Here is an 18,952-nt window from a genome sequence, read left to right as displayed (position 1 = left end):
TTTCAATAGGATTAATTTATGCATGGTAGATGGAAGAGCCTTAAACAACGTGTTATTTTGAATCGTATTTTTTAGGCTAATTAATTTCTGAAAAGCTCTCACAACGAATGACCACATAATACATGTTCACATGGATCATTTTCTTTGAGATTTTTTGAAAAGCAAAATATATTTGAGAAAAACAGAAATCATCGAAATCGCTAATACAATGGACAATGGATTAAACGGGGCTGATGTGCTGAAATATTAAACAAAAGTTTGGTTTTCAATAATGATTTTCATAAATATTGAAATGATTTAATATTTGATGAAAAAAATTTAAGAGAAAAGAAAGAAGAAAATTCCAAGCGAACCTTTTAAGTAATCCACACAACTAACAACAACAAATATCTTTTAATTATTTTAGAAATTTTCCATCTTACTGTGCACCTGTTGTTATCGTTATTATAAATTATCATTTTTTTAATTTTTTTTTTATATAAAATCTGAAAAGTTGATGTAAATTTATTTACAATTTGCAGACAAATTTGTTTGTAACATGAAAAGGAAATGCCTGATATTCGCACTTGTACCTTTTGTGTGCATATCTGTGTGACAAGCAATCAATATTGCAATGAAATGCAATCACATACTTACGTACACAAATATGCGCCCACAATTGCTTGTGAACCCATTTCAATGCGCCCACATACAAGGCAGGAATAGAAAACTCTGTATGCATCAATGTCCAACTGACTCTTTATTTATCATTTTCAATCACATAGCGTAAGAGTATAACGGTACGTATAAGTTATATTGAAATTTGTTTACTATATATATATATAAGGTTGACAAGAAATATTGTATTGATGTGTGTGCTCGATTGTATGATAATACAAGTTCTAGGTAAAAAGATGTTAACTTGAACGTGAATCAATTGTGAAATAATTTTCAATATATATCGCCGAAAGATAGAGCTATACTAGGTGTGACCTTTCATTTGTAACAGCCAGACCTACTCACTGATGAGAAAGTGCATATAGTGCATGCATATTATGCAGTTTCTCCATCAAACTTATTTATTCAAACGACAAAGCTCATGAATCGCCCAAAATAATTGCAATTAATAGACTTATGAGAGACATTGATTTAAAGCTTGGGACCAATCTTTTTTCAAGGCCATCAAAAAATTCAAGGGAGAAAAGAAATCTGATCGGTCGACTGGTATCCCAATAATTCGGTTCTTGTCTTTCATTTAATTCGTAGCGGTTGTCAATGGTGGATGTCAGAGTTTCTTTCGAAGACGAATATAATTTTCTTTTTACTTATTATTCATATTTTCGACTATTTTTTCCCATTTTTTCAATTACTTATAAAAATAATTTTCATTTTTATGTTTTTTTTTTTTTTTTTTTTTTCAATATATATCAATATATATATGTATACATGTGTAGTTGTGTGTTCGTGTGTACACGGATATGGATAAAAGCTTTCATATAATATAAATGCACCCTCGCATAGATATACTCTTTCATGTCTATGATGTATAGGCATACGTATCTATATACATATATATCTATATGAATATAGATATGAAGGTAAAAAGTAGTCTCCTTCGGTATTATAAATTTTTGGTTAGTTTCCTTCTTGGGAAACATTGATGGTATAATTTTTACCGAATGTCGTCTGCAACTCGGCTTAAGATTTTCCATTTCTTTTATTATTAAAAAAGCGCTGTCATATGGATGAGCCATTGAATTTTAGTACTAGAGAAAAGTCAGAGAGAGGTCGATGACATGAGTAATTATTAAAAAATTCCTTCATTTCGTAACGAGCTTTTTCACGATTCGATTCATTAACTAGTTATAGAATCGAGTTAGTAAATAAAACCCATAATTCTTGACCTTTTTATATCTCTTAACCCAAAGGTGAGGGGTATATTCATTTTGTCAAAACGTTTGCAACGCTCAGAGAGAAGTATTAGAGACTCCATCAAGTCGACATATATATTCATGATTAGTATCAAATTCTCAATCGATCTAAGTATGTCCGCCTGTCCATTTGTGTGTGTATGTGTGTATGTGTATATGTCCGTCTGTGTTATGTGTGCTGTAAACATTCTCCTGGCTGCATAAATAAAGCAATCGACTTTAGATTTGGCGGAAACATCGCATGCAGGTTGGTTGAAGGACACTACAACCTACACGCTCTTCTTTCAAAAAGGAATAAAAAATTTGGCTTTTTACTCCTTACTCATAAGCTGTTGTAGTACCTGCGAAAAAATGAAGAAAGTTGACGACGCCTACCCAATGGTACAGTTGATCGTCATTTTACATATATATATATATAGTTTTTTCAATACCTTTGTAAGGCGCAAAAACAGGCTCTCAAAACCCCATAAAGCACATGGATCCTTGGCCAGTTTCAAATTTCGAATGCACCAAAACATGTCTGTCTGTTCGTCTTTTTGTCTGCGCATCTGTTCGCGAATCTAAAAAGATATAACCTAAAAAATTTGCGAAAGAATTTGAAACCGACTTAAATTTTTCCAAGGATACACCTACAACGCCTACAATAGAAAAAATCGGTCGCGCATTTTCCATATTATAAAATATGGAAATTTAGTGTTTTTCCTTTTTTTTGGCCTTTTTTTTTGGATAACGATGATGGGTATAAAAGATTCGTTCACGACTGAATATCGTTTTCTTATTTATTCAATATTCGCAATAACGAAGGACACGTTCCAGCTTCTTTTCGAGCTTCGTGCAAGCAGTATTATCATTGAAGGTGTTTTCTTTAACATTTTCAATGTGCTTTGGTGAATTCATTTTCGCACATAAGAGAAATTTTCAAGCGTCTCAGATATTTGTTCGTTAAATAAATTATGGACGTTACGCTACTAAAGCATATTAAAAGAATCAAGTCGATAGCGAAGGCATACAGTGATTTAGTTTTGAAAATTCTCGTTAGTTTATAAACAAATGCAATTGAATATGGATTTCTTATCGATCAACACACACACAAATCCATTTCTTAATAAATTTTGTGTATCGAAAACACGCCTCACACACCTATGAGTAATTGCTGTTTAGTGAAAAGTGATCGCTTACGTCTACCGGTAAATTATTTACGGACTTAGGTAATTTGAAATATCAGTTGTCTCTTACGTTGTGAAACACGTGAACGGCAAACAATTGCGACAACGTTTTTAATCAGGCAAACAAATCGATATTGAATCTTAATCTTATTGAATATAATAAAAAATGCAACTTTAGTGTTATTAATAATAAACGCAAAACTCTCTTAACATAATTTTAAAAAGAAATTTTTTTTTTTTTTTCCATTTAAGGCCAAAAAAATTTTCAAATCTAAAAATGTAAGAAAATTTGAACTTCACAACAAGCGCGCTGTTTGTGAACCTAAGCGAATCTGCGGTCATCTCTATGTAGCCTACAGATGTTCTTACTTTTACTATGATATCCAAAAAATATGTCATCTCTAATAAAGGAAAAAAATATCAATTTTGGTTCTTCATTCCTTAAATGTATATATATATGTATGTATATATATCTATCCATACATATGTATGTCTAGTAATGGTAATACGGTAGAAAATAAATGCTTGTGTGTGTCGTACTTACCTCCCAAAACCCATTTCCGGCGTGTGTTGTTACATCACTGTATGCCAAGATAGCTGCCGTACGACTACTACGGAAATCGAACTTAATATTAAATTCTTCAGCATGATTTATGGGCCACCAAATGTGTGATGTCGCAAAAGGATATGTTATTGGTATGACATGCACTTCGTTTTCCTGGAATTCTGCCTCAAGTACACCTTCATACATGTACACATGTACACGTAAGTATAAATACATAGAAAATATAACAAAACCATATTTATGGAGAAAATCTATTATTGCTTTCATATATATATATATGTATATATATATAGGGCAACAGAATGAATAGCAGGTTATTGTTTGTTTATATGTTAGGAGTGTGTTTGCATTTGCTGTGCGAATGAGAATTGATATCCTTTTAAAATTATATCTAATAGAATATATACAAAATAAATTATATATGTACGTGTGTATTTTTCTTTTATGATTTATATATAATTTTATAAATAAACTAAGTTGAGTGTGGCGTGACATGTGCTGAGGGAGAAAAAAGGAGAGACAGAGAGATAGAGAGAGAGGAAAAGAGATAGAATTGATTTTATGATTTTGAATGAAATAAATCTTAAGAAAAAACGTGCTTGTGCCCTACTGAATGTTGTCATATTAATACAAACATTATTGATAACACTTTTGATAACTTTTTGTGTCTTGCAAAAGGCAAGTTAGATAAATTAAAATAATTTTCAATTTTCACAAGTTAAAACCATTTTATATTAATTACTTAGTTATTGGCTAAAGAATGGTAGAAAGAAACAATTTTATCTAGAATCGTTTACGCACATACAGAGTATGGAGTACTCTTCATTTATTTTTAATATAAATGGAACGGAAGAATTTTTCTTTATCCATGAAAATGAATACATAAGTAGTTGCAGATAATGGGGAAAGTAAAAGATATACCACACAGATATAAATCGACTAAGAGTAATATATATATATATATATATATATATATATCGGGCGGACAATCTGCTGACTATTTATCTATTTTTTTTTTTATATTTTACAAATCCTACAATTACGCAATGCTTCCTAATAAAATTTACAATATCCTCATAATAGATATAAAAATATTAAATTTATCGGAGAATCTATCTCTGGACAAGTTCCAGGAAAAAGTCTCTGTTTTGTTTTCGTTCGTGATCGTACGTCTTAGCTGAGCAATGAATTAGTGACAAAATAAGTGCTAAAAAGTACAATCGTAAGGAATTCACTTAGTGCGAATTTTATGGCTTGAAACGATTAGGGCTTAGGAGGATCGTTCCTATTTGATATAATCGAAATTAATGAAATCAAATTAAAGTAAGCAACACAGTCAACTTGTTTTCTTCTTTTTTTTTTTTTTAAATTAATTAAATGCTGCTTTTACTTAAAGACTTGGAGGTAGTTGGATAATATTTAAGGAAAATGTTATTATTAGGCAAAAAGTAGTAGTAGTCTTCAGTCACTAACTAAACGACGATATGCTCATAATTAGTCTGCTGAGTTAAACGACTATACTAGTATGGGCTTCATCATGAACACATGCATATGTCAAAATATATATGCATGCATGTGTGTGTGTTTTTCTTGCCTACTTCAATATTTTTTCTTTTTCGCAATTTTTGCATGCGTTTTTAGCTTTTACTTACCATGGTAGTGAACTTTTGGATTGGCACGTTGCAATTCATATAAAATGGAGACGTCATTGTAATAAACATACTTGAGTAATCCAACGAAATTGTTGTGTGACGCAAGACCTTTCTTTTTATGTAAATCGGGGCCACCGCCGAAATAAATTTCCGGATCGAAGAGTAAATTTCCACTTGACGTTGATGGTATTTCAAGTATTTTCATTTGCTGGTCAAGTATGATGCGTACATGCCGTTGTTCATGGTAAATGGTCAAATTGTGCCAATAACTGCGTGTCAGTTCATCGTTGAGGGTGGTGGACATTATACTGTCACCGAAATCCATTTCCACATAAATCGACTGATTTTTAATGGACGCTGCAATATACTGATGCTTGAGTGATTCACCGCTCGCATAGAATAAAGCGGAGTCGTCGAATTGCGTGCGAAACATGAAGCTGATGCGTGTGGTGGATGAATGTACGCGATCCTTCCAATCGTAAATGCGATACGATACATAGCTTGCACCACGTAAAGTCATTATTGTTGCAGCTGGTAGCCATAAATGAAGAAAAAAAAAAAAGAAACATACACTAGAGTAGTTGTAGGTTTTTTTTTGTTTTTTGTTTTTTGTTTTTTATTTTTCATTTTTCATTTCCTTGGAATGGCATGTACTTGAAAAATTTATATGCGAAAAAATTTCTATAATTCATTATTTCCTTTTTCAAAGTTTAGCGAAAATTTTGTGAAAATGAAATTAAAAAAAAAATAAAAAAAAAAAAAAAAAATGCTTTCAAGCTTTAAAGTTTAAAGCAATTTCGCTAAGGAGACCGCCAAACAGATTAAATATTAAATTTATGTCTATTATAAAACGCGTTTTATAATCAGTTAAACGCAAACTTCTTCTCTTCACATCCTTCCATTCCGAATTGTACACACAAGTCGCATTGTTTAGCTTTATGACCTTCTTTCACTGACCATATTACCGCTTTAACCATTACTCTTTCCCTTTATTTATTTTTTTTTTTTTTCTGGCTTTCTTTTTCCTTTTTGTTTTTCCACTGCAGTTTTTATTTACTAAAACGTGCGAATGAGTGTGTATTTTGTTTTGGTTTTTTTTTTTTTTTTTTATTTTTTTTTTTATTTGGCCAGAATTTTTTTCCTTTAAAGTAGTACAACATAGCGTAGCTAAGAGTAAAATTAACAAAAAAAAAAAAGAAAAAAAAAAAAAGAAAAAGAAAAGAAAAAAAAAGACCACAAAGATTTAAAATTGTGCGGTTTTTTCTTATCTGACATATTGCACACGTGGGTTATGCCAGCCACTGTGCGTGTCCACATACATATAAAGTGTTATGCTGCAATGTTACAGTATATATATATACATATATGTATATAGTTATATGTATATATATATACATATATGTATATAGTTATATGTATATATATATACACATATATATACTGTTACTTTCACCAAAGATAACTCTGCATATTTGTATAAGTTGGTTTGGTAAAAATTTTTTAAGGAAAAAACCCTAAAATGGCAGCCTTTACGTTCTTTTTATTATAGCTACCATCCGAGATGAGGATCATATGTAACTTGTCATTTCGTTTGCGACACTTGCATACCCGTCAATATAGGAATAAATATTTTTACTTAACTGATTCCATTCATATATTTACAACAGTATATATAACGATAGTTCTATTATTAACTGGAAGTATTTTAGGATAGATTATATATATCTTTTGATCGGGTCAGCGAACATTAAGATTGCTTTTAGTTTTGCACAAATGCGCCTGCATCTACTTACGTCTGTCTACAAAAGACGTGAAATAGCGAAACTTTTGAGAATGCGAAAAAAAAAAATAAAAAAAATTAAATAAATAAAAATATAAATAACATTTAAATCAGTCGGCTATTAACGAAAATTATTTCACATATATATATATATATATTTATATATATATATGCATATATGCAATTAATTAAGGTTACGCTTGCTCGTATCGTCGATAGGAATTATAGTAGAAAATGAGAAAAATTCGGAATAAAAGTTATTTTGAAGCTGAGCTGATGAGTAACAAAGATTCGTTTTAAAAGGTATGCACTTTTGTTAACTTCCTTTACATACTTACATACAACATATGTATATATAAATTTGTTTTACATGATTTAGTATACAGTACGTGGTCTTGTATGATTTCGAATATTTCGAATGGTCGAGTAAGATTTATCTTAAATTTTTGTTGAGGCAAATTAAAATTTATATCCTTGAATAAGAACAAAAGAGTTTCTAGAGAAAATTGTTAACATAATGAACACAAAGACTATACTTAACATCTATGTATATTTAACCTAAATCGAACAATTTCTCATAAATTTAAAAAAAAAAAAAAAAAAGAGAAGGTATTCATATTTGACCACATGAACACATACATATATATATTTGTTGAAAACAGAGTAAGAGAAATTTTTGATATTCATCAGAGTAAACTAATATTTGATAATTGCAAATTCTTTTGTTAAAAGTGGGCATGCCCGTTGGTAGTTTTGCCATCCCTTTCGAAACAAATTTAATAGTTTTGTTACATAAATCTCTTTACCTTTAAAGTTCTTTCAAAAGTTTTCATATTTCATATGAGAGAATATTTTTTAATCTGATCGATTCGTACTATAGATCATGGTTCTTCATAGATCGTGCTTTATTTCTTAGCTGCCTAATGGCAAATTTCAAAAAGGCCCATTATAGGACTTTTCCATCTTACGCTGTTCGAGAATATATCTACTTTATGGAATCTCTAACGTATTTCAGAGTAATGCAGACGGAAGGACATTTTAGTATAATCCGTATACTTGGGCGATCGGTGACAAATGAATAGAAAACACGAAGCTAAGTAATAATTTGCCGGGATAACTAAGAGTCAAAGAAGAGAAGGAAGGGCATGAAGATGGAGACAATGTCCTTAATATCTTGCAACATCGTAAGAAAGCACGATGCCGCTCTAAAACTTTACAACATTTTATAATAATTGAAGTGCAGATAAGGAGCGCGACATCTTTCATCAAAATTCCGAATCAAGTAAATGTGATTTCGTTTCAAAAGATCCCGCTCAACGCTCAATTCCTTTTTAATAATCATCTTTTGCCAGAAGAGCCATAGCCTGTGCGAATGCTTCGAATAATTCATGTGCCCTATTATTATGGGAATATCACGGGGTGTACGTGTCAATGAAAGACGTTCCAAATAATTGAGAAGTTGGCGTTGAAAAGGAAAACAAAGCCTAGAACATGTCAAAGGAAGCAAAGAGATAGCCATTAATGTGTCTCGTGAAGATTGTCTTGGAACGAAATACTTAATAGTAGACAAATAGTATTTTGCTCTAAGCTGACGTGAAGTCTAAGCTTATTTGGCCAGAATAATCGTAAAGAGCTGCATGGGTTTTTCTTCGAAACTCATTGTTTCTTTCTGCGCATAACTGAAATTGAAAAGCTATTTCGACTAAGTTGACTTAGAAGCCTTATATGTCAGCAACGAAAGAAATCTTCAAATTTGTTCAGGTGCTTCGATCTGAACCATTTTAAGTAGTGTGCCTCCTTGGGCCAGAATAGCAAAAAAACTAGCGGTACAGAATACATACACATATATACATACATATATATGTATATACAAATACATACACATATATAGAGTTAGAGTTATCATGATGGAAAAAATCTAATTTGTAGTTTTTTTATGATGGAAACGGGAAAGTTATAAAATTTTTAAAAAATCAATTAAGTTTGTGTCACGTGATGCGTTCGGCATTCTTCAATATGCGGCCTTTTATGGAAGGTACGACTTTGCATGAAAATAACGCATCATTTTGCATGTATTATTATCAAAACAAAAAAATTATTACCAAAAGGGTATCTTATGGTCGAACTTGTCCGACTATAATGTTCTAACTGGTTTTATTTTATTCGATATGCTATTGGATATCAAGAATATATATGCAAAAATGTTACAAAGAAAATCGTTGTGTCGAAAATTTGATATTTCGACGGCAACTGTATAAACGCGTTTTCTTGAAATACAATTTTTTCAAAACTGTGCGCAACATAACCCACCCCAACAACTTTCATATCCAAAACCGAAGTATTCAAATTTAATTATGGTTTCAATGTCTTTATGACGTCCAGAAACAAACTTCAAAAACTCTTATAAGGTATATAAATTCTTGGCCAGTTTCAAATTTGTAATGGGCCATAAACATGTCCGCCTGTTCGTGCGTCCATCTGTCTGTTTGTGCAACTTTGTAGTATCTGTGATAAACATTCTCCTGTTAGCCAAAGTGAAGATATCGCCTACAAGTTTGCCAAAGAAACTAAAATTGACACACCTACATCGCCCACATGCCTAAGAACTTTCATATGGAATTCAGATGGAATTCAATATATTGACGTTAATGATCCAAATTCAGTGCAGTTGTATTTTTCTGGATTATACTTCATAGCAAAATATTAAAAATTGGAATTTCGTGTCACAAAAAAGCTCATTTTCCGCCGGACCCCCTATTGGAGTCGAAAGATATACCTTATGAGATTCAATTATGTTATACGACTATTTTTTATGCTACATTACTGCTAGAGATTAAAAATTGGATCTCTCTGCCGCATAAAGGCTTAATTTTCATAAGAAGCCTTATTTGGGATCGGGTCTGTCTACATGAAATCATAATGCCATATCGAAATATTAAAAATTAAACTTTTTGCCGCAACGGTTACATGCGCAGCGGTTAAGAAAATGTTCTTATCCGATTCAAATTTTTCGCACCAAAAAATTCGCACAAATTTTGGAAATTGCATTTATGTGTTATACAATGATTTTTTGAAAAAAGGGCGTTATATTGGTCTTGGTGGAAACGGTCCAAAAATAGTCCGATCCAATTCGATTTGTCTTTCAGTCAAAATGCGCATAAAAGAATGTCAAATATTGCGACTTTTTATATCGATTCAAACAATGTTTCTAAAACGCTCGGTATAATGAAGATGGAGGTCTTACATAAGTCACTTTAGACGTTGCTGCTCGTTGCGAAAACTGAATATGCCTCACAGGTGAAGAAGGACTTTATATAACAACAGCGTCTAATTGCTAGCATTTTTTAATGGAAACTGGAATGAAACGATATCAATTTAATAAATAAATTTTGACCGCATAGGTATATTTTGCGAACCTCTCCACCTGAAACGGTTCTCATCAAGTATAATTTTTAATATTTAATGAGAAAGACAGACAGGCGACAAATTGTATTAGGTAGGTAGGTAGGTAGATAGGATAAGTAGTAGTAGTTTTCATTTGCTTTTATTTTTCTCTCACCCGGGGAAATTACTGAATGGTAAGAAAATTAATTGAACAATACAGTAAAATACCAAGATTTCTTTTATTAATATCAATATTTCTATAAACATTAATCTTAGATGTTATAGTAAAATATTTACTACTGGACGTAGTCAGCTCAGCATGACAAAAAAGGAGTAATATGATATGTGGATTATAAGGTTCAGCTACTCCGATAAAGCATGAAAGGGAGAGAAGTTTTCTGAATGCATGAACAATTTTGCATGTCACATACACGTAGATACGTATATGGCTAACTAAGTTGAAATGGAAATATGAGAAACAAAAATTTCACATTTGATATTAATTAAAACTCAAAGGGGGGTATGATTTGGTTTATTAAACGTCGATGATAACACTCAATTATCGAATATTGAAAATTCTGAAGTTCCATAAAATTCTCATTATACTTATTTAGAAACAAAATTCTGCTATAACATTAGAATGCGTAGAAGTATTTCAATCGATCGAAAGAAACCATAACAAAAACAAGTAAGCAAGTTACATTTGGCATGGATCGAATCTCGCATACCCATCACTATGCTTTTCGCATTCCATTTTCCAAGCTCTTTTATTTGATGCCCATATCGCTGGTATTATTACGAGAAAATTAATCGCGGTGTCCGCATCATATTGACTTTAAAATTAACGCATTTTTAGGCAAATAATATATCTTCATTTAAGGAGTGTACAAATTATTTTTGTTGTTTGCCTTATGATAAATAAACGTTGAACCTCAAAAAAGTGAAAAAAATTAAATTGAATTACTCGTAAGTTTGTGTGGACACGGCCAGTTAGTTGCATTTTCGGATCTAGGAAGTGCGGTGTCTCGTAAAGTAAATGTGGAAATTTTCAGCCTTCTAACTTTAATAAAGTCCGGATAATGAGGAAAAATCTAAAAATTTTTTTTTTTTTAAAAACTGACTTGTGTTCAGTTTACTGTCCATTGCGCGCCAACTTGGCCCATTTTCAAAACCCACTCGCGTGCAAAAACTTCCAACGTTTCTACCAAATTTGAAGTTGATATCTTCATTTTTGCGACTAGGAGAGTGCCAATAACACCCATCACCTAGACATATAGACGGACGGACGTGGCTAAATCAAGTCAGAATTTCACGCTAATATGTAAACTTTATAGGGTCTCCGAAGCTTCCTTTCGGCTGTTACATATATTTTCGGGGAAAAAACAAAATGAATTTTGTTCCCCATCTTGCTTCTGGTGGGTATAATAAAAGATATCAACTTACTTTGAATACCATCTAAAAGAAAAAAAAATTGAAGAATACTACACAGTTCTTGCCCTCGTTACCAACAATATTCTTTGCTGACCATAACCGTGCCCACACGTGCAAGAGCCATTCCTAAGTGGTTGTTGATAGTTAAAGAGAGAGAGAGAGAGAGAGAGAGAGAGAGAGAGAGAGAGAGAAAAAAAACAAACTTACAAATACAAATAATGTGACAAATATACTCATTTAAATGTGTATGCCTTTATCTGAACGCAAGCATCAATAGTTTATTAGGCTACGCGATGTAATCCACAGCCATATATAATACAGACAATATGAACAGTAACATCACCATGTAATTGTCATATATTCAATCTGAGATTTACTTATAAAAATTTACACAAACTTATCAATGAAGAATGAAAGCTACGCCGTATATAGCGAACGAGCGAAGACCGTTACTATGATTTTTGACTTACTGACAATGTCTGTGCATATGCTTTCAAAGTGATATGGTGACATGTGACATTTATGAGATATGAGTGACTTTTAGTCTCTCCATCTGTTTAAATATATACACATAGGTACAGATTTCAAAACGTATACACATATGCATATAGTACACATCTGTTTGTTTAGCTTTCAAAAAAAAAAAAAAGAAAAAAGAATTTTGTCTCGCATAGGTTTTTGATGAGGAGGTTTGAAGAAAAGCGTGTAAACATATCGTCACACAAGTTGATCTAGCCCAGATATTACTACTACTTCGCTAATCGCTCATGCCCCGAATTAAATTTGCGTTGAAATTATGCTTACTACTAGTGTATCTTAACATAGCATAAAAAATATGAAATCATGTTCGGTTTTTATATTTGCTTTAGTCATTAAAAAACTAAAATTAATTAATAAATATTTCAGATTTGAACGATGGGTATCTAAAAGTCGCTTTACAACGAGCATATATTGTGTTTTTGTTGTTGTCACGTTTTGTTTTTTATTACTCTTCTATTTGTCAGTACATTTTTTAAAATTTTTTTTTATTGCATTTATATGTGCTCATATACGTTTGTATGTATAGGTATGTATAGGTATATTACGCCTGATTCCGTGCCATTTCAGTTGATATTTATTTACAGTAAGTAAGTAATCCTGGCATAACTATAAAATCTGTTTTCATATATTTTGACATTTAATGGTCAACTGGATGAAAAGTTATTCAGTCAATACAACAGCTACCACGCCACCACGGCTACCGTTATTCTGTAAAATGTATTTCATTTAATTTCATTGGCGCAGTAAAATGTAAATATTTGTTGAGTTACTTATGCACGCATATATATTAATGTATGATGTCTGTGTGCGTGCGTTATGATGTATCTGAACGTGTACGTTTGCCTGTGCCTGTGACTGTGCGCGTGTGTGTGTGCATGTATGTGTATGTGTATGTGTATGTATGTGTATGTGTATGTACTATGGAAACATTTATGTATATCCTCTACAGTTTGCGGTATGTGTACTTATATATATATATATGTATATATGAATATATGCGCCCATGCATGTATTTATGTATCCGTCAGGAGCAATAACAACAATGACAACACAGCTTTTTTTTCAATTTGTCAGAATTTTTCAGTTCGTCCTGTGCATATCAATCATAACTACATACGCATGCACATAGATGCGTGTGTGTCTATCTACACTTATATATGTTATATTGCATGTTGTATACGCGTACGTGCGTTTGTAAATTAAATTTTAAGTTAATAATCTTTTATGCGGAATATTTTACTTGTACATACTGCATATAAGTTATTGAGAAAAACTTATGCAAGATTTATTTATATTTCTTCAATTCGTAAGAGTGAATGAATATATGTATATGTAATATATTTATTTATCATATATTTATAAATGTTTGTGTGTAATTGTGTATGCATATATATGTTGGCCCTTACGAAATTGCGCAAACAGACGAGCGAAAGTTTCGATACCTGAATAAAGGGATGCAATCATCTTTGCCGTATAGCAAACTATCTTAAGAAAACTTCGCTTAATTAGTAAATCATCAATCAAAAAGTGTTTTCTGGATTCTCGAGTTTCATGAACAAAAGATCATAATCTTAACGTGCTTAAGTTTCGCGTCATCATCTACAAATATGTATAGATAGGTATGCGTATATATAAAAAGGTTTGTCTCTGTCCCACTACACTTGTGAGATTTCGTCAAAAATTTGCATTAATATGCAAGACTAGCAGACAGTTAAGATAGTTTTTTTTTTATCATTGCATGGTAATTACGAATCTCTTATAACTATGTCGGTAAATCAAATGATTTTACAAAAATTTTGACAAACACTTCAAGTTACAAAGTTATGTGCACCACGTTTGGAATTTTGTGTAGCACTTCGCAAGTCTATGTTTCAATTGCTCTAAAGCCGCACTTTAATTAAGTTAATCATCTCAATATTACAAATATGTAGGTATGTTTATGCCCTTTGCGCTAAAGTGAAATCGTAAGGTATTTCAACAACGCTTGGTAATCGAACTGCACACATTTACTTCAAACTCAATTTGATTATGAAAACTTGCTTTCATCGTCTATCATACGCACAAATATCCAACGTGAACTTTATATAAAGAAAAAAACAAAAAAAAAAAAAAAAAAACACAATCATAACCCCACTTGCATGCTAAAGAAAAAAAAATAAAAATAATATTAGGTAAGAAAATTAGATTCGGTCGTAACCGAATTTTTAATACCCATCAACGTTAATCTAAAAAGGACGAAAGCCGTAGATGAACAAACGTTTCGTGCTCTATAATATGGCGTGGACGCAGCTGATTTCTTCTATTCTTAAAATAAAAGTTTTTGTCGTTTAGGCATGTGAGCGTTGTAGGCGTGTCCGTTGAAAAGTTTAGGTCAATTTCAAATTCTTTTGCAAACTTGTAGGCGATATCTTCACTTTCACTAACGGGACAATCTTTATTACATATACTACAAATGTGCGCAGACAGACAAATGGACAGACGAACAGGCGGACATTTTTAGATGCATTCCAAATTTGAAGCTGATCAAGAATTTTTAGGCTTTACCGAGTTCCTGCAGCTTGCTTCTGCGCGTCCATGCAAGTATTGAAAAAACAATTAAATTTTGATACACCATAATATCGGGTAGGCGTGGTCAATTTTTTTGCCATTTTATACAGAAATACTACAGCATCGCCCATAGAATACGCCTTCAAAATTTTTTATTTAATTTGCTATAGTTTATGAGCAATAAGGAAGAAATAAATTTTTCATTCCTTCTGACAAAAGGGGAGGTATTGTAAGTTTACGTGGAGCTGGGCGCGTGTAGTTCGAACGATTTGGCCCGACCTTTTTTAATACCGACCTACGTGCAAGAACTTCCAACGCTTCCGCATAATTTGAAATCGATAGATTCATTTTTAGGGCCAGGAGAATGTTTACAACAGACATTGAACACTCGACTGACAGACGGATATGCTTAAATCGATTTAGAATTCGATGTTAATCACGAATATATATATTTTGTGGGGTCTCTGGTGCTTTCTTCTGGACGTTGCAAGCGAATTGACAAAATGAATATGCCTCTTATGCCACGGTAATGGATTCAGAAAAGCACAAATCTTTCGTTGGCAAAGCATTCCGTGGAAACCAGTTCATTAAATCAATAATTATTGCATTCCCGTTGTTAATAAAGTCAATAACGTGGTATAAAAGCAACCGAGGCTCGGTAAATAAATGATTGTTTATTACTTTAGATTCTGTTGAATGATAAACTTCTTGATATACCTTAATAGATATCTATTGATAAAGTTGTGTGAAAATTACAAAACTCTTCGCTTAGGATTTATTTAATTTTCATTATGAACTCATTGGATGGCTCACAAACAAATTTGTAGCTGCATGCGATTTATGTATGTATAAAAACTAAAATTTGTTTTTTTTTTATGAATTTTTTTTTTTTTTTTGTTTTATTATACATTTCTCATATAAAGTGTTAATAGCTTTGAATTTATTGAAAATAGTAACTTTAAGCCAAGTTCGATAAAATTTGAAGAACATCTGTTTTTTGTTTTTGCAAAATTTTGCAAATATTTCTCTTTTGGAATTTACAAGGACCGGCTAATAATTTTCAAATGAATTAGTTAAGAGAAAACACCGCACTTCACGATTAGGATATCTTTTTTGGTTTTGCCATTTTTAGTACCATAGTCTTGAATAATGTCTAGTATCTTGAGGCCGCTGACTACTATACCAAATGGTATGCGTTGACCATTTAGAGTGGCCAGCTCTTTAAAGCTGATACTAAAATTTATAAGACCAGGCGGAAAACCGTCGAGATAATTTTGAGCAAAAGACAAAATACCACGCCCGTGCCCATGATCAATACAATTGTATTCATGCTCAAAGCCGGGCCTGGTGAGTATTTCGTTTTCAGCTGTTAATTCCCCCTCAAGCCAAAGAATGGGAAAAATGCGAATAACTTTCCATGCGCTCGATTCGCCATGACTGCAAATGCGTATAAATTCCAAAATCATTTCGGGGCAAGCTTCAGTAAAAAGTTGTATAGATAAGCGACCAAGCGGTCTTACATTCTTCACATATAAATCGATGAAGATTTTCGGTCTTAACAGTTGCCCTAGCATGGCTATCTCTGTCTTGTCGACGATATCGCGATATCTATCCATAATATAATACGGTACAGCATGTTTTTGCCGTTTCTTTCTTAACCGTGAACTTGCGCTCCCGAAGCAGGTGTTAATAGAGGATTTTACGGTTAGTAATCGGCAACCCAGCATAAAATTTTCCTGTTCGATTTGTTCTAAGCGCTGACAGGAGCGTACATGATTGGTGGGATATATGGCTTTGCTGCTTCTAAAATTTTCTGTAAAACCATGATTTCTTTGGATTTTATTAATTTTCGTAAGCAAAGCGATATTATCGTTCATGATACGTTTGCTGGCCTGATAATCCAATCTAAGTTGATCTATTTTAAGGAAAGTAGTAGTCATTAACGGCACTGGGGTTAGGTCAACGCGACTTTGTGCTTCTTTTAGCGACTTCTTGTGATCGGTTAACAGTTTTTTAACAGACCGCGGATCGATAGGCAGATAAGAATTTCTATGCGACATATTGTTTCGAAAATGGCTTAGAATGATGATTTGCGCAAAACAAATTTATTAAATGCAAATTTGAAATGAAAAATTTTCGAATTTTCTAATTTTAGACAAACTTCAATTTTCTTTGAACAGAGTTAACAAACTGATAAATAATAAATTTATTCGATATGAGGTAAGACAAAGTTTTCTGCATTCATGTTTTTGCCCCCCTCCATACCCCATTCAGTTCTTCCAAGTGTTATAATTTAAGTAATTGCTTTTTCTTTTTTTTTTTGTTTTTTTTTAATTTATGTATTCTGTACATTGTAGCAAACATTTACTTACTGTAAATATCACAGTGCTCGCCTTCATAGTGGGTGCCAAAGCAATCGCATGAGATGCCATAATAGTGATTAATGCATCTTGAACCGACAAAGCATAAGTTGTGCCTCGAATGGCATTTATCTGAACAGCCCTCATAAACGTTTTCATGTTTTGTGGCCACCAGCGGTGTAATCGGCAACAAATCGGAAGCAGCTTTACCCGAACTTAAAACAACGTTACGTATGCAGCCAACAAATGATTCAATAATATATTTGACACCATGCAGTTTCTCCTCCGAAGATAGTCCTGCGAGAAAATTAAAAAAAAAAAGAGAAAAAAAGCATCAACAAGAGCTTAGCATATATGTAACAGAGTAATAATGAAATTCACTTAAAATTATTACCGCACAGGATGGCTAACGAAAAATACACACAATATAATAACAACATTTTGTGTATGTTTTTTAATGATGAAATTAAAGGACAAAACAAGAAGAAAAAAAGAAGAAAAAGAGAAGAGAGTAAGAGAACCCACAATAATAGTAAACAGCTGCTGTTAACATCGACTTCTTAGTTAATTTATTTGAAATTTTTTATAAGCGTCGTTCAGTTGGAAAATGGCTCAAGTCGGTTTATTTTGATATTAATATAATTCATATATTCAGTTCAGATTGTTCATTAGGAAAAAGCTCGCTTAAACAAAATTCCCAGTCACGATATAACTGGTCTGGCATTGCCCATAACTTCTCATCACTTTTATTTTTAACTGAATTATTAAATGTTATGGTATTTTGACTTTAATCATTTACAGATAGTGACAATTCGCACTCGCTATCATATGGCGGGATAGCCTTAACACTAGAAAAGTTATGCGATTCTACATTCGTCTAGTGGGAAAGATTGCGATAAAACTTTGTCGTGATGCAATGCGCATGTGCGTATATCTATAAGCATCTATTACGGATATAAATGTTGAATTTCTTAAATGTTTTCATTTTTTCGGAAAATGAACACAAGTCGCTGTTAACGAGTAAGAAAATTGATTTTGGTCCGGACCGAACTTATTATACCCATCACCGTTATCCTAAAAAAAGACAAAGGAAGTAGAAGAATAAAATTTATATGCTCTGTAATGTGGAGTGGAGTGGGCGCAGCTGAGTTATTCTATTTTCAAAATAAAAGTTTTTGTCGTATAGGCATGCGGGCCTTATAGGCGTGTCCTTTAAAAATTCTTTACAGGCGATATCTTAAATTTTCAATAACGAACTGCGTGCAAGAACTTTTAATGCTTCTGCCTAATTTAAAGTCGTTAGATTAATTTTTGCGGTCAGGAGAATGTTTACAACAGATATTGCACAGACAGACGGACAAACGGACAGACGGACATGCTTAAATCGATTTATAATTTGATACTGATCAAGAATATTCATATACTTTGTCGAGTCTCTGATGCTGCCTTCTGGGCGTTGCAAACGCTTTGACAAAATGAATATATCCTTCATCCTTCGGTGATGCTTGATGTCTCAATGAACCTTTCAATGTTTTCTCTAACAACCAGCGACGAAGAAATTATGATTCTAGTTGCACTCGACAGCAGAAAAGCACATTAGTGCTATAATGTGTTGCG

General features: G+C 32.4%; 1 protein-coding gene across 4 annotated transcripts in view; it reads right to left on the bottom strand.

The window, feature by feature from the left end:
* LOC119632621 (contactin-associated protein-like 4) overlaps window positions 1-18,952 on the bottom strand; it is an 89,318-nt gene that overhangs the window by 32,869 nt on the left and 37,497 nt on the right. For all 4 annotated transcript variants that reach the window (XM_038025610.1, XM_038025609.1, XM_038025611.1 and 1 more), the window contains exons 6-8: window positions 17,348-17,632; window positions 5,294-5,824; window positions 3,621-3,817 (exon numbers count right to left, since the gene is read on the bottom strand). In XM_038025610.1, the coding sequence (XP_037881538.1) occupies window positions 3,621-3,817; window positions 5,294-5,824; window positions 17,348-17,632 (1,013 nt within the window). The remainder of the gene's footprint in view (window positions 1-3,620; window positions 3,818-5,293; window positions 5,825-17,347; window positions 17,633-18,952) is intronic.

This window comes from Glossina fuscipes, unplaced genomic scaffold, assembly GCF_014805625.2.
Source record: "Glossina fuscipes isolate IAEA_lab_2018 unplaced genomic scaffold, Yale_Gfus_2 1, whole genome shotgun sequence".
NCBI classification, from domain to species: domain Eukaryota; kingdom Metazoa; phylum Arthropoda; class Insecta; order Diptera; family Glossinidae; genus Glossina; species Glossina fuscipes.
The sequence above is the reverse complement of the archived record's forward strand: the minus strand, read 5'-3'. Positions and strand labels throughout refer to the sequence as shown.